The sequence below is a fragment of the Lipomyces doorenjongii genome (assembly GCF_038497915.1).
Source record: "Lipomyces doorenjongii strain NRRL Y-27504 unplaced genomic scaffold V1508scaffold_97, whole genome shotgun sequence".
Lineage (NCBI taxonomy): Eukaryota > Fungi > Ascomycota > Lipomycetes > Lipomycetales > Lipomycetaceae > Lipomyces > Lipomyces doorenjongii.
In genome coordinates, this window is record NW_027118164.1 from 1 (window position 1) to 13,823 (window position 13,823).

The following is a 13,823-nucleotide window of genomic DNA, read 5'->3' on the forward strand; positions in this document are numbered from 1 at the left end:
AAATATGATAATCACGTAAATAAGTTTTTAGATATGTATCTTCTCTCTGTAAGAGATGAATCCATCAAAGCCTGTTTTTCCGCTTCCTTTCTTCGTCCTCTTTATATTTGTTAGAAAGTAACATACGGTTATATAAGTCAGGCGTATGGGGTTCTTACCACCTATCCACTCTGGCGTAGGTTTCGACGCAGAACGCAGAGTGGTCAGCCAAATATCATTCTCGATGTCTCCATTATGAATGATACTGGATCTGACGTGCAGACTATTTTCACAACAGATTTGGCATTTCTGAGTTATAACCCTTATTCCTACGCAGGACGGCTCGGTGGGGCCTTTTTCTCAACAGCTTCAGGTGGCATATATCGTGAACGGATTGTTCTGGAAATGCAGATAACCAAGGCAGATGGAACAGCTGTTTCACCTTGGTTTGAGGAAGTTGCTGTGATTACTGCCTCACAACCTGGTGTTCCGCAACCTCGACTGTCTGGAAATGAAATGCGAACCTACCTTTATTTTGCAACTGCTCCTGGAAACTTAACTCTCTATGTTGCACAGAAGAAAAACGGAGTTATATCCCAGCTTCCGGTTATCTAGAAGATCTTCCTGGGCATGGTTATGGTAATCATGTGGGGCGGTTGTCCCGTTGAAGAAAAAGTCTTGCTGTAATTATCCCACCCTGCCAAAAATTCTTAGCAAATTTGCTTATTTCTCAATCCCCTTATTGCGGAGCATGGAAAAGGAATCTACCATCTCTACTCAGTCCATTAGCTTACATACCTGTGACGGAGTTGCGCTTGCCCATGCCGGGAGTTTTCTGGGGTCGTTTCTGTTGAAATCTCATAGTGTGGTAGGTAGCGTCTCTGGAAACAGATCCGTAGCCACGATGCTGTCACAAGCTGTGGCGTGATTTCCGCTGAGACTGGTGAGCGTCAATCATTTCCGACCTCTCTGGCATTTACACTCTCTTGCGACAGTCTTGTCCCCTCCAGGAAGTGGTTCGATCGTTGTGTAACGGTACTCCACTTGACTAGAACTGGACTGGACCGGACTGAGACTAGACTGGACTAGAAGCTAAACTATATGTATTCCTAAATTCAAGACTGCGTCCTTGGCCTTGGGAACGAGGACAAACCCCTCTATTTATGTTCCCAGGTCCTGCCTATAACCAAATCTGTACTTGCAAGCAACAACGAAGGCAATGACTGACGGAAAAGCATATCACATATCACGATGATATTTGCAAGATGATCATTCAGGCTAGATTTATTATCAATGGTTAAAGCATCATCTGCAACGGCCATATGGTTTGCTGCTTTGGTCGAAACATAACAGTGCCAGAGAGTTCAGGATGAACTTGTTCAAATACCTGAAATGGCGTGTTCTAGCTGTTCGCACATTTGGGGACTCTTCCAATTCCCCTGGCGATTCTTGCCAGGTTCAAGAATCACGCTCGCTCTCTCGCCATTTGCATTGAGGGAACCGTGGCACGCGCAGTAAAAATCTGAGACCATCATATGGATATCTAATTCAAATATCAGCTCTAACCCTTACCATCGGTTGAATATCACCTTCACGCGTCGCTGTCACACATATCCCAACCAACTGCTCCGCAGTCGAGACGTCATAGCCATGAGCTAATACCTTGCTACGTACATAGCTATGATTAAACTTCTTACAACTGTTAGTTGGAACACGCCGCTTGACGACTGAGTTAATAATTAGCTCTCTCATCTTCGGATATGTTTCCACGGAACGATAGGAACTCATCTTCGGACTAGAGACCAGGCTCTTTTCCTTTGAAATATAATAGGCGAGGATAGCGATTAGATATTCACCTGCGTTATTCTCAGTATTGAACCTACAGGAAGCTGGTCTAAGTTAAATCATAGAATAATATTTTAGAGGAAAAGAGCTATTTGCTGTCATTATTGTCATACGAATAGCTGACCTCTATAGGTACCCAAGCTTATCATGCAATAGCTTATTGCAGATAGCGACTATGGTGACTGCTTAGAGCTCCCTCAATGAATATACAAGGCGCCGTATAAGAGTTATTGAATATCTTGCTATTCAGGCTTCACAAACCTAAGTTGTATGCCAACTTTGGATAGTTATCGAAAGTTTTGCAATATCATAATTACTTGCGCGCCAATAGATAACTTGTTTGTCATAAACTAATATCAGTAATTATACTCTACTGCTGTGTCAATATGGAACAATTGTAATATATATTATTAACGACCTATTAAGACTATAAAACCATCATCGCAATTCACAATTCGATTAACCCCATATTTTATTTTAAGTTCATATATACTGTAATCACGTTCATAATCTCCACAAGCCCTTTTCATTTATCCAGCGAAATATAGTGCAGGTCCTGCCACTACATGCGAATTGAGTTCCGAAATATTATACGGCGTCACCGAAATATTTGCATCCGTAGCAATAATGAACATCGAACCATTGACGATAGGTTCACTAACGTTCGGCCAGATAGTATCGCTAGGTTGCGTTGTAGTCGCCGTCCACCCATTAGTTCCATTTTGCACGTTCTCAAGAGCCGTGTAAGTCGTGTTCAGCTGCGAGATCCATGCCGCGAACCTAGGCGTGCCGGCAGAGCTATTGGTAGTATAGCTGTTGTTGGGGCCGATGGGTCTGCCTGGGAATTCACCGGCAAGCTGCAGCACTCTTCCGGGGAACGAGAAGTTGGTTCGATTAGAAGTGATTCCTGGCACCATAGTTAAGTTCGATCCCGGCAATGTAGTGGAATTCGCAAGAGGCGCAGTAGCAGATGCCGTGCCGAGCGTCGCGTTGGATGACGTGGCGTTCGGTGCCGCAGGATTCGGATTGTTAGTGATATTGAGCGCAGGGAAATTCTGCCACGCAAGTCTCGGAGAATCCCTGCTGCACCCGGTAATGTATGGAGCAAGAAGCGTCCATGCCATGGACTGGGTGATTCCGGTCTGGAACCACACCGGCATTGGGAACAGCCCCTCAAACTGGCGAAAGATCATTTCCTGTCTCGCATCCGTCGTGACTGTTTGCAACAGAAGCTGAGCGGAATCGCTCGAATCAAGGTGCTCCAGGAATCCGTAAACGTTGGATTCTCCCCATCGCGTAACTCTGCGGCAGAAATCGACAAACTCCACAACATTTGTGAATGGATAAGTGTAATTGCAACGATTTATCGCCGACGGTCCGAGTATATTCTGGAGCAGCATAATATGCCCACGCTCCTGCTCGGCCATGAACTCAATAAGCGCTCTGTCGCTGGCGTCCAGGCCAAATTGTTCAAATTGTCCGGCTGGGAATGTCCTAAGACCGAATTCGAAAAGATCGAGTTCGATGTATTCTTGATATAGGACAAGGAGTAGGGACTCATAATCGAAATCGGTGAGCGGATGGTAGTTAGGTATAGAACCGTTATTCGCTAGGCCACCTGAAGGCGTAAACGGCCTTGGCTCGGGAGATGTGAGGTTACCCGTGGCATTATAGACGTAACCACTGCTGCTATTTGAAAGCAGAAAACCGGTACCGAAAGGATTGAGCGCTGAAGTAGTCGTATTTGTCGAATTATCGGGTCTGATACCAGCTGGGATATCAGCCGCGGCGGAAATGGCCGCAATACCAAGGATTATTGTGATGGAGGAGAGCATTGCTGCGGTGCTGGTCGAGAAGAGTTGAGCCGGCCAGTGAGTGTTCTGTCTGTCAATCGGGTCAAGACAGAAACCGAGACTAATATACTCGCCTAAACAAATACAGACATCAGGGACTCATACCGAATAGCTCCCGTCACACAGTCGAGGTGCCGCGTAAATAACCAATCACGCACACGCGGTAACTGCCAGACTGTACATAAAAGGAAAGCGACGTTCGGACCCGGCTCTCCTCCGGCACATGGACGCAGATCTACATTCAATGGTCGGATCGACAGAAGAACGTGTCTAACGCGTAGGTGGATGAGAGATGCCAGAAATGTTCAGGTGATTGGCGGGCGCGGATGTGATATCAACGAGCGCGATTGTATATCATTGCGATTATTCCACGCACATGGCCCATAAAATAAGAACTGCAAGAATTAGGAAAAATGATGACCTCATCGTGAACGTCTACTACGCAAGCTTTTTGCCTGTCCTTACGTACCAGAATCAAAAAATAAAATATAGTGAAAGCCTGTTTCCAGTAGCGTGGGCTTAGTGCAAGAAGTTGGACAATTCCGTGTGAGGTCGGAAACGAATTCCGTGTTAGTCTCCCGACCTCCCACAGTTGCCAGAGCTAAGCCCAGAGCACAATATTTCGAATGATCCGGTTATTCCAGTCGCTTGATAGTCAAATCGCTCTGGGTAGCTGAGTCAGATAGCATCCACCAACGCCGGATCCTCGAATACTTACCTATCCTGTCTCAGAATCACGCGTATCGCTACCAGAATTAGTCTAACAAATTTGTCCCTTTCAGTACCAGCACATATCCTAGATGTACTGTAGGTTGAACTTTAATGAAGCAACTGAGGAATTTGGTGTGCCGTGTTGCCGTCCAGTATGTGATGCGGCTCAACCGTGTGCTGGTGACACGCGCCTATTATATACTGAATTGGTTGGCGAGATAATGGATAATCTCGCGGATGCTTGCAGAGAGGTGATGTGACGCGAAGGAATGACCGAAATGGCCCGGCCCCGAAGTAGTCTATAGCGACCGATGTGGCGACACATGCGGCCACTGATCAGGGGCTTACGGTCAGGGAATGGGATGGTATACCGCGCCGACGACGAAAATTGCAGTGGGCGTCTCGCAGTCATATAAATAGTGAGCTAGCCGCTACCTCATGGTATATTCGCCTGGCATTGCCGGCTGGGTATTGCGACGTGGATTACAGGAGGCGATCGTGGCATCAGACCCGCTGTGCAGTACTAGGACGCAAGTAATCGAGAATTTTTTTCACTGCGGCAACGTAGCAAGCTAAAGATGAGCTCTGTCTTGAGCTGCGCCAAAATCCATTCGGACCATTGGTTCTGAACGGAATATATGGTTTGGGAAATTACGCAAAGTGGTCTTCGAGACGCTGAGCAGTTTTGCTATATCCGACGAAATCATATGGCAGTGGCAAGGCCACCCAGGCAACCATGTGGGTACCATACCCTCAAGGATCATCCTCATGGTAAGGGTAGCACCCTGCAAGTAGTAATGAATCAGCTGTGAGCGAGTCTCATAAAAATGGAGAGTGCATAGTATATACGAAAGGATACAAATTGGATGGATTGCGTTAGCTAGGCTAGATAAAGACGCCACTGAGATGCAAACAATAAGAAAGGGTCAGTTTCGGCCATGAACTCGGCCTCGGGCCTGGCGCGAACCCAGACAGCATCAAGCCATTCAACGCAATCTATATATATAAATGGTTTTCGCTTTATATTGGCCAATACGTTAAGTTCTCAATTTCTTACTATCTATGTTACCCGCTGTCTGAGGGAGTGCCGTCTGGAACTGCCGACAAAAATCTAACTTGACTTCATAATCAGATTTAAGTTTGAACTATTTGCGACCTTGCTTCGAAGGTGTTCAGGCTTCGAGAATCACAATTATATTTGTCCCAACGAAGTCCCAACGCAACGGACGGCTCAATCACAAATATGTGATCTCGGCGGTGTCAATGTCTGCCTCGATAGCAGCAGGCAGTGGCGCGGCTCCATGGCGTTGCAGGCACGTCAAACTATAACAGCTGTACAGTTCCTCGCAATTCAGTCAATCAAGGTCGCGAACCTCTCACTCGAGGATTGCTACTTTTTACAGATGCCACATTGATCATGAAGTGGACTCATTCACGACTGTTCCTAGCCATTGTGGCTCTAATCGGTATCGTCACCTTTGCTAATCTCTTGCAGAGCTTTTACAGACCTTATCTACCAACGATAACTTCACTTTCAACCACAAATCGGTCAGACGTGCAAGAGAATATCAGTCACAAAGATTCTGCATCAAGAACATCAAGCGGTCAAGGCGTTAAAATCAAGAATTTAGATATATGCGAGAATCCGTACTTGCAGCCAGGATATGTCTGGTACAGTAATACCACAGAAGAGACGAATACAACATGGGTTCCATTCTATCCCAGCTTACTCGATGAGTCTTATTCTTCGACGACGTTAGAAACGACCGGTGAGCCAGTTGATCCATATACCTCAGACGGAGATCCATACTTTCCTACCGAGCAACCACCACAAGAGCTACTCGATGTCTCCCCACATCCGTGGATGCAGGACATGGTTCGGCATTACAAATTATATAATTCGTCGGCAGCATTAAATCTTGGCGGGTCGTCGTCTCGTTCGCGTGAAGCACTCGAACGGGAGGAACTTGAAAATCGATTATACTGGCTACGCAACCGACGTATTCTTATCGTCAGTGACTCGGTGGATCGTTACCAAAGCGAGTATATTTGCAACCGGCTTGGTCTCGAACTTATTAATAGTAACAAAGGTCGCCAGACTGCGTCATGGTGCCACATACCGATGTGGAACTTAACGCTCATGAATTGGCACATTGCATCCGTTTCGCCTACGAAACCAGCATGGTGGTGGATTCAAACCATGCAAATTGTCAACGTCGAAGAGCGGTGGACAGAATATTATTTGCCTACGCTCAATGACACTATTGGCATGAATGGGAAGTCTCCAGATCTAATTCTGTTCCATACAGGCTTATGGGATCATACGTACTTTATCAGAGCACCCGAAGCTATTGGCGGAAAAGCCAGTTGGGCTCGCAGTCTTAACTGGCGGGAGTTACGATTCTACATGCAACGCGTTAGAATGGTTATCACTATGCTACGCGAGCAGTTTGGCGACGATGTTCCAATTATGTGTCGCAGCGTGACTCTAAAGAAGAGTTTGCCCAGCAATGTCTCGATTTTGAATCTAGACCGAGCGGCGCGATTCGTGTGTAATGAGCTTGATATTGAGATTATGGAGTTCGGCGAGATCATTAGAGGCTACTTTGAGTTTTATAAGGACATGGTGCATATTGATCGTGGCCCGTTGAGCGTGCTGTGGGCGAATATGGTGTTTTGGTACCTTTTCAGGACACAGGGTGGGGTTGAGGTGCGGGGCGATTTGATAGAAATGCCAAGTAACGGTACGGAAATTGTCAATGTAGCAAAGGAATGGAATACGTGTCATGGCGATTTCATGAACGCGAAGCGTTATTAGTGTCTATGATGGAGTTTTTTGAGCGATGTGTTGGTTCGCACTAGATAGAATTCGATATGACTCTTATCTCTTATCCCGCGCTTACTTTTGATGTCTACGCCTTCCATTGAGAAGGATAGAAAAGGGGGGGGGGGGGGGGTGGCGGGGTTGGGAATTCGTCCTCAGTCCGCGATAAAGCAGGCCAACGGAGAGAGCGATTAAATCTCGGGAGGTACCGGCAGAGCTGGGAGGTTCGCTCAGCTAGCGTCAGCTGCAATCCGGTGCTTCGCAATGTTACGCGATACGGGCAAGATGCAACGATGAGCTCCCGAGTATAGAAAAGTTTTTCTTTTTGTGATCGGATACAACATATTGCACCGAGTGCTTTGTCAGGCTCCGCAAAGTTGAAAAAATGGACTGCCGGTCATCAAATTTCAAAGTTTATTGGGCTACTATTGAGCTCATTGAGCTTAATACCAAGGAGGTATGTACGGAAGGCGACGCCAATAATAACAAGAGCTGATAGGTATCAAGATTGCAATCCACGCTCCAAGGTCCTGTCTATAGATGGGACTAGACGTGAACAGTCGAGTTGAAGTTCACTCCTTTATACGCAAATCGGCACTTCACTTTGTCTTGGTGAGGCAAATTTGGATCCACTTGGATTCCTTAAAAGTCGACTCGAGTGGCAGTTCTTCACATTTAGCTGCATCAAAATACTTTGCGTATTAATACATTAACCTGTATTCTTAATGCCGAATTACGGCGCTAAAATATACAGAGCAACCACTCTCCGTCGTCCACGTTCCTCAAATCTATTTGCGGGATAAGTTATATTCGTTCTTGCCGCAAGACCGTTAGTCAAAGAAATATTTCTACCTATTCTTCGCAGTTGAATGACACGAAAGGCCGTTGATGCCAAATTGAGCTTGCAATGGAACGTCTTTGACTTCGAAGGCGAATCTGGCAAACGCGAGCATTACGGTTGCTGACACCGGCTCAGATTGGAACTTGCACGGTCATCGATTGAGTTTCAGATATTTCCGTTTCTCATACGGCTCAGTATCGTCAACACCTTGTCATGGACACAATCGGCAGTTTCGATTTAAAAAACAGAGTCCTCTCTTGTGTCTCTCAGAATGACGATACCGCTGCGAAGGGATGTTTTTGATGTGCTGAATATATTTCTCATCGTGTTTCCGAGGAATCAATGTTGAACGACGAGGAGGATAATTTTGGTGCTCTTATTGGGCACTGTTGGGAACCCTCTTGAGTCCGATGGACTCGATCTGTGGATCCCGCCATGGGGAGTCAAGGGAGTTATCATAGCCCCTTACAGTGGATAATGCGCATGCAGTTCCTCTCTCCGAAGGGTCTACGCACTGCTGTATATTATTACAGCATTGAAAATGGCTTTACTTGAAAACTATGAAAATGCCCACACCTTTCCAGCTCGCGTAACATATAGTGAACGACCGTTAAGTCTCTCAGACACTCGAAATCGGAGAATCTAGTAAATCACAAAGCGAGTAAGGAAGGAGGGAGCGAAACAGCCAAAGTCAGAGGAAGAATTGGAGCGTGTTCGGGCAGCTGCCAGAGAGCGCAATCGCAAAATGAGAGCAAGGGAAGATGCGGAGGATGTCCCAGCTGGAGCATAGCCCAAGAGGAAGCGGGACAGAAAGGGAAAAGCCACGTGTATGCCCCGATTATTGTCTATTTAACTAAGTCATATGTAATACTTATACTAACCACGCTTCACTATTGGTCATTCAGCCCTCGCATCCTGAGAACTTATTATCTTTCCATAGTAAACGAGCATCCCTGGATCACTCTAGTCAGAGCATCAGAGCAGGATGAAGAAAGGCTATGAGAGGCACCTTATTTGAAGCTCGACATGGAGACTCGATGGAGTTCAACCTACCTCATGCTCGCTGCTCATTGCGAATGAGAAATTAGCGGACCTACAACTGACTAAGGTTGTCCACGATAAATCTGTCCCGAAGGCTTGGAAAAGGCTATAGCGTGTTGTTTTGTTGACTTCCTTATTTCACTAAATCCCTACTTCAATCTCACTGTTTATTTACGGCACAAGTAATAATACGTACTTCGTCTTGTATATAATTGAATCCTTCTAATTTCGTGGTTTAGGCGGAATAGACGATCGCAATTATGGACCAAAGTGAAGTAAAAGACTCGAATTACTGTCGAAGGTATGCGTGTTGTTGCTCTTGGATTCGTTGTGAGACTCTTCATGGTTATTCAACGAATGTTTCCCGCCGTGATGGTAAATCTCTTAAGAGTTGCCAAAGATTTGTTCATAACTAGTTTTTGCTAGCGTACCGCGAAAATGAATACCGAGGATCGAAGTGAGCAGTATTGACCTCGATGAGTGCTAGGAGACTCATGAGGCCTTTTTTGAAGCCGTGCCGTCTGGAGCAGCATGACAACCATAGGTTTGATGCTGCTGTTCAATCTCTGAAGATGAAGTAACCATAACACATCGTAAGCGGCACCGAATAATGTCTGACATTGACCAATACTCCGAAAGTGGGGCCCTCCACCTGCACCTGATGAGTCTTTCCTAAGACGAAAAGCTGCTTAGCTGCTTAGTGCTTTCAGTGGAGTCTTTCGAAAGACCAGGATTACCTATCTTCGTTAAACTACTAAACCCTGACCTATCCAAGCATCAGCCTTCCCATTTTTTTCTCTCTTTGCGCAGACCAGTTCGACACCTTGTCTAACCCTGCCGACCCCTCGAATCAACTCGGTGCCAACGTCCACCAAGCGTTGACCCCGTGATTCCTGGTTTATCGGAACCGCGACCCCTCGGGCCGACGTGGTCATTGGTGATGGAGTTCGTGGCTGCAGGGCACGCATACGCGCAGATTAAAGCGGGGCAGGTCGAGGAAGGGTGGCTCCCCGTTATGGTCGACTATGACGCCAGGTTAGCGGCGATCTCCGCCGCCAAGTTTACGTCGTGGATGGATCTCGCTGTCGGTGTGTGCGAGAGGTCGCGCGTCCTGGAGCGGCTGGGTCGCCAGCTGTCGTAACCGCTAGAGTCGTGCAGCTGGTGGCCATGTTGCACCTTTATGCGACATGGCTCGCCGAGCATATTCCCCGCCGTTGTCACCGGCTGGTGACTACCTAGTCGCTCGGGCGTACGTTGTGCCGTGGGTTTTGGCGAGGGTGCTCCACCATCATCTGGACGTTCTCCCTGCGTCGTCGGACTGGAAACGGATCGAGGACTATTTCTGTGAAAACGAAAGAGAGCGAGTTAGATACCCGAGATCACTGACGGCGTTGATTCCAGGTGAAGTTGTACCGCTCGGTGATGAGTTTTTGGCGTCGGCGGTGGAAGGGCGTTTGGAGGAGTAGTATGTAGATATTCTCGACGCTGGATAGTTGTTCTTGTTTTTCTTTAAACTGTTTATTATATACTTATGTAGACTATTGTTACGTACATGTGGATATTATGTAGACGCTTAGTAGTTATTTTAGTAGAAGTTTATTTTGGCTCTTTTGATGCGTTGTTGCGTTCAGGGGCAGACCCCCATTTATATAAATGGTTCTTCTCTCCTCTCTGCTTTAGGGGGGATATAGGCAATAATATATATGTCCGTTGTTGATAACTATGTAATATAATATGAATATGGATTTTTAGAAATTTGTGTGAAGCGGAAATATGCTCAAAAAATTCACACTGTTAGCTACGCAGCGCTGGGGGCAGTTTGTAGGGTTGGCCTTCCCTCCATTGACTGCTGAAGAAACAGCAGCGACCCAATGCTGCAGACCTGCGACCAGACTACATACATCAGGCGTAGCATTTACGACAACGCAGTGACAGTAAACGCTGGATTGCCTGACAAGTGCGGTGCTTAGTTATGAGGCTGACCTCTCGAGAGCCTAACCGAGACTGATACGAATGAATGAATGTTTTGCAATATTCATTGTCGAGCACAATAGTTTGGGGGTGACATATAAGCAGAGCATTCTCTACGTTGAAGAAGGAAGGACAGTCAGCCGCTACAACTAAAATGTATTATCTGGGGTACCAAGGCTAGCGCTTATGCACGTCGAATCACTTAAGTCCGTGCGCAACCGAGGCTCACTCGATGCAGCAATCTTACAAAAATAGTAACAGCTGGAGAGTAAAAATTACCCTGAACGTTCTCTGGTATTTACCCGGTTCAATATTGTGTGGGGTACGCACTTTGCGCTCTATCCTATCTCTGAGGCCTTAGAACGTACTTTTACAAGATGTTCCGGAAACCATATCCCTCATTTTCCACCGCGACAGTCTGTTTTTTCCCATCAAGTTCTTCGTCAAACGAAGCTTCGGCTTCCAGTTCACTTGCCTTCTTATTCTTCCAGCTTAGGTAAGCCCTCAGCGCCAACGCCAAGGTGGCATTAAAGAACAGAAACGAAGCACACATGGCCATACCCTTAACATATAGTGGTCGTTCCGCTGCAGGGTATAATCTCGTTCCTAGGATAGGTCCGCATTGACCAACCATTTGCAACATAGCGATGCCGACACCGCGCTTGGTGTCAGTACCCTGGTTGTTCAGAACCCACGGAAGAAGGTTGGAAATAGCAGGGAAAATTCCAGCAGCGGCGAGGACGATTCCAAAATAGCGGACGCCGACAGAGCGGCAGGTGGCGAGGAGAACGTAACCAGTTCCGCCAATGCAGGAAAGGAATACGATGACAAGACCGCGTTGACTGGTGCGGTCGGCGATCCAGGTCGAGGCAATGCAGATGACAAATGAGAGGAAATAGGGAGGAACGCTGAAAACTTGTGCGTTAAGAGTAGTGAAATCCATTCTGTCGCGATTAGAGGGGTTCAATGACGCGACGAAAGAGGGGAGGGTGGCTTACTGATTGAGAATGGTGGGGAGGAAGACAGGAAGAGAGGAGAATGAGACGTTGCAGCTGAAGTACATGAGCTGGTGCGGGATTGTCAGTATTGCATAAAAGAGTGCTCGTGGTACATACAGCAGTGAGCCAATTCTTGGGGTCAATCAATGCCTCTCCTACATCCTTGAGACTAATGCTTCCAATACGTGTAGCACCTGTCTGTCCGACTTGCCTGATCGCTCTCGCTGCAGCAACGTTCTTCTCTTCCGGAGTTAAAAACCTTGACTTTTCTGGAGAATCTGGTAAAAAGAAGAATGCCACAAAGGCCATGAGGATAGATGGTAGACCTTCAACCAAGAACAGTGTTCGCCATTGCGCCAGCTGTATGTGGGCAGCCGTAATACCATAGGCCAGTGCACTAGCAAAGCAGGTCGCGAACGGTGCGGCAGAGAGGAAGATACCGCAACGGAGGCCGATCTCATTGCGCATGTAAAAAAAAGAGAGAAAGTAGGGAATTCCGGGGCCGTAACCCGCTTCCGCCAGGGCTAGGAAGAGCCGGCAGATCATCATTCCTCGCCAATTGAACGCTGCAGCTTGCACAGTTGACGCGACGCCCCTGTTCATATGTATGAGCATTCTATTCAGTCGAGCTTCGAAGAAATCGTACCAAACAAGAACGGTCGCAAAAGCCCAAATGTGGGGAGGTACGACTTTCCACATCAATGCCAACCACTCAAAGAGGATGTATGGGATGTAGAATATAGTCAAGAGCCACTGAAATTGTGAGTTACTCATATGGAGGTCCTTGCTCATACCCGCTGTTTCTGCATTTCCGATGTTGGCTCTGTCCAGGAAGGACATGAGGTCTAGTGGTAGGTTAGTATGACCCTATGGACAGAGCACGGCACATACATAGTACCACGACAAGCGGCATAAGATTCCTGTCCAGCTTTCGCACCACTCGTTTCTGAATAGCTAGGTCAATATGAACGAAGTGGTAGCCTCGATTGGTCTGATGGCTGTACTCCTCGAGGAGGTTCTCCTCTTCGATGTCTGCCATAGTGCTGAATGGTAGATCTAACACAGCGAAAGCATTACGTGGGCATAGGATAACTCACTATGCTTAACAATGAAGGAATCAGTGTTCACAAGGTGCACTCCACTACGTGCAGTGGCGGCGCACAAGGGCGACATAAGAGGAATAATGAGAGAACTTATATACTGTATCTGATGAGAGACAGCGCTAACAGCAAAAACGCCCCCAGAATTCTAGCCACTGCTGATTTATCGTCGGAGCCAGTACCAAATTCCAGTGTTACTGGGCTTTGAAAATCGCACGTGACGCATTTCCGCGTATGGCATGAACAGAACCTCCGGACGCCAGGCAGAAAGCGCAGGCGAGAGAGAAATAGAGTTTGAATTTTGAGTTATTTGGCAAGGACGAGATTCTCCGCCTCGCAGGACGGGAAGCGAGGAGACGCAGTAATTAGGCACTTTCTATCCCGCAGACGCGAGAGAACATCGCTACTAAATGCGGCATCGCTACTAAAGTGCGGGCATAGGGTTTCCATACATGTCTCCGGGTTGAAGCTTGCTGCGGCTGATATCCGCCATAGATCAAACCCATGAGTCATCTCGACTATAATATATTCCATGTCGCGCACTGCAATCGGCATTTTCTGGACAGTCGCGCCCCAAGAAAGCCAGTCTTGACTAGAGGGCCTCAGCCTCCGCTGCAAGGGCAGATTGACATGTGTTCTGAGGTCCTTCGATATCGTTAA

The 13,823-nt window shown here is 47.1% G+C and overlaps 6 protein-coding genes across 6 annotated transcripts; 4 read left to right on the forward strand and 2 right to left on the reverse strand.

Annotated features, from left to right (window-relative positions):
* Positions 1-359: 359 nt before the first annotated feature.
* Positions 360-607, forward strand: V1508DRAFT_426405 (uncharacterized protein). Its single transcript, XM_066941562.1, has one exon. It carries the CDS (start codon positions 385-387, stop codon positions 592-594), a length of 210 nt encoding a protein of 69 aa, XP_066792859.1. The 5' UTR covers positions 360-384; the 3' UTR covers positions 595-607.
* A 1,747-nt stretch (positions 608-2,354) lies between these two features.
* Positions 2,355-3,659, reverse strand: V1508DRAFT_435329 (uncharacterized protein; the record flags this gene model as incomplete). Its single annotated transcript, XM_066942060.1, has 1 exon — positions 2,355-3,659. One exon carries the CDS (start codon positions 3,657-3,659, stop codon positions 2,355-2,357), a length of 1,305 nt encoding a protein of 434 aa, XP_066792860.1.
* A 2,095-nt stretch (positions 3,660-5,754) lies between these two features.
* Positions 5,755-7,306, forward strand: V1508DRAFT_426415 (uncharacterized protein). Its single transcript, XM_066941563.1, has one exon. It carries the CDS (start codon positions 5,806-5,808, stop codon positions 7,204-7,206), a length of 1,401 nt encoding a protein of 466 aa, XP_066792861.1. The 5' UTR covers positions 5,755-5,805; the 3' UTR covers positions 7,207-7,306.
* Positions 7,307-8,936: 1,630 nt separating this feature from the next.
* Positions 8,937-9,559, forward strand: V1508DRAFT_426420 (uncharacterized protein). The gene is made up of 2 exons (XM_066941564.1): positions 8,937-9,276; positions 9,334-9,559. Exon 2 carries the CDS (start codon positions 9,355-9,357, stop codon positions 9,508-9,510), a length of 156 nt encoding a protein of 51 aa, XP_066792862.1. The 5' UTR covers positions 8,937-9,276; positions 9,334-9,354; the 3' UTR covers positions 9,511-9,559.
* Positions 9,560-10,034: 475 nt separating this feature from the next.
* V1508DRAFT_400351 (uncharacterized protein) lies at positions 10,035-10,560 on the forward strand (the record flags this gene model as incomplete). The annotated part of the gene is made up of 2 exons (XM_066938326.1): positions 10,035-10,184; positions 10,243-10,560. The coding sequence occupies 2 exons, from the start codon at positions 10,035-10,037 to the stop codon at positions 10,558-10,560; spliced, it is 468 nt and encodes a 155-aa protein (XP_066792863.1).
* Positions 10,561-11,201: 641 nt separating this feature from the next.
* Positions 11,202-13,390, reverse strand: V1508DRAFT_426423 (major facilitator superfamily domain-containing protein). Its single transcript, XM_066941565.1, has 5 exons — positions 12,955-13,390; positions 12,710-12,908; positions 12,181-12,658; positions 12,064-12,131; positions 11,202-12,009 (listed from the first exon to the last, which is right to left on the reverse strand). Exons 1-5 carry the CDS (start codon positions 13,100-13,102, stop codon positions 11,436-11,438), a joined length of 1,467 nt encoding a protein of 488 aa, XP_066792864.1. The 5' UTR covers positions 13,103-13,390; the 3' UTR covers positions 11,202-11,435.
* Positions 13,391-13,823: the final 433 nt, after the last annotated feature.

Excerpts from the sequence above, each read along its gene's own strand:
- V1508DRAFT_426423 (XM_066941565.1), bottom strand. The coding sequence starts at position 13,102 with ATGGCAGACATCGAAGAGGAGAACCTCCTCGAGGAGTACAGCCATCAG. Across the intron at positions 12,132-12,180 it reads CCAAGAATTGGCTCACTGCT|CTCATGTACTTCAGCTGCAA; the intron begins GTATGTACCACG and ends ATCCCGCACCAG. Across the intron at positions 12,010-12,063 it reads CTCCCCACCATTCTCAATCA|AATGGATTTCACTACTCTTA; the intron begins GTAAGCCACCCT and ends TAATCGCGACAG.
- V1508DRAFT_426420 (XM_066941564.1), top strand. The coding sequence starts at position 9,355 with ATGGACCAAAGTGAAGTAAAAGACTCGAATTACTGTCGAAGGTATGCG.
- V1508DRAFT_426405 (XM_066941562.1), top strand. The coding sequence starts at position 385 with ATGCAGATAACCAAGGCAGATGGAACAGCTGTTTCACCTTGGTTTGAG.
- V1508DRAFT_426415 (XM_066941563.1), top strand. The coding sequence starts at position 5,806 with ATGAAGTGGACTCATTCACGACTGTTCCTAGCCATTGTGGCTCTAATC.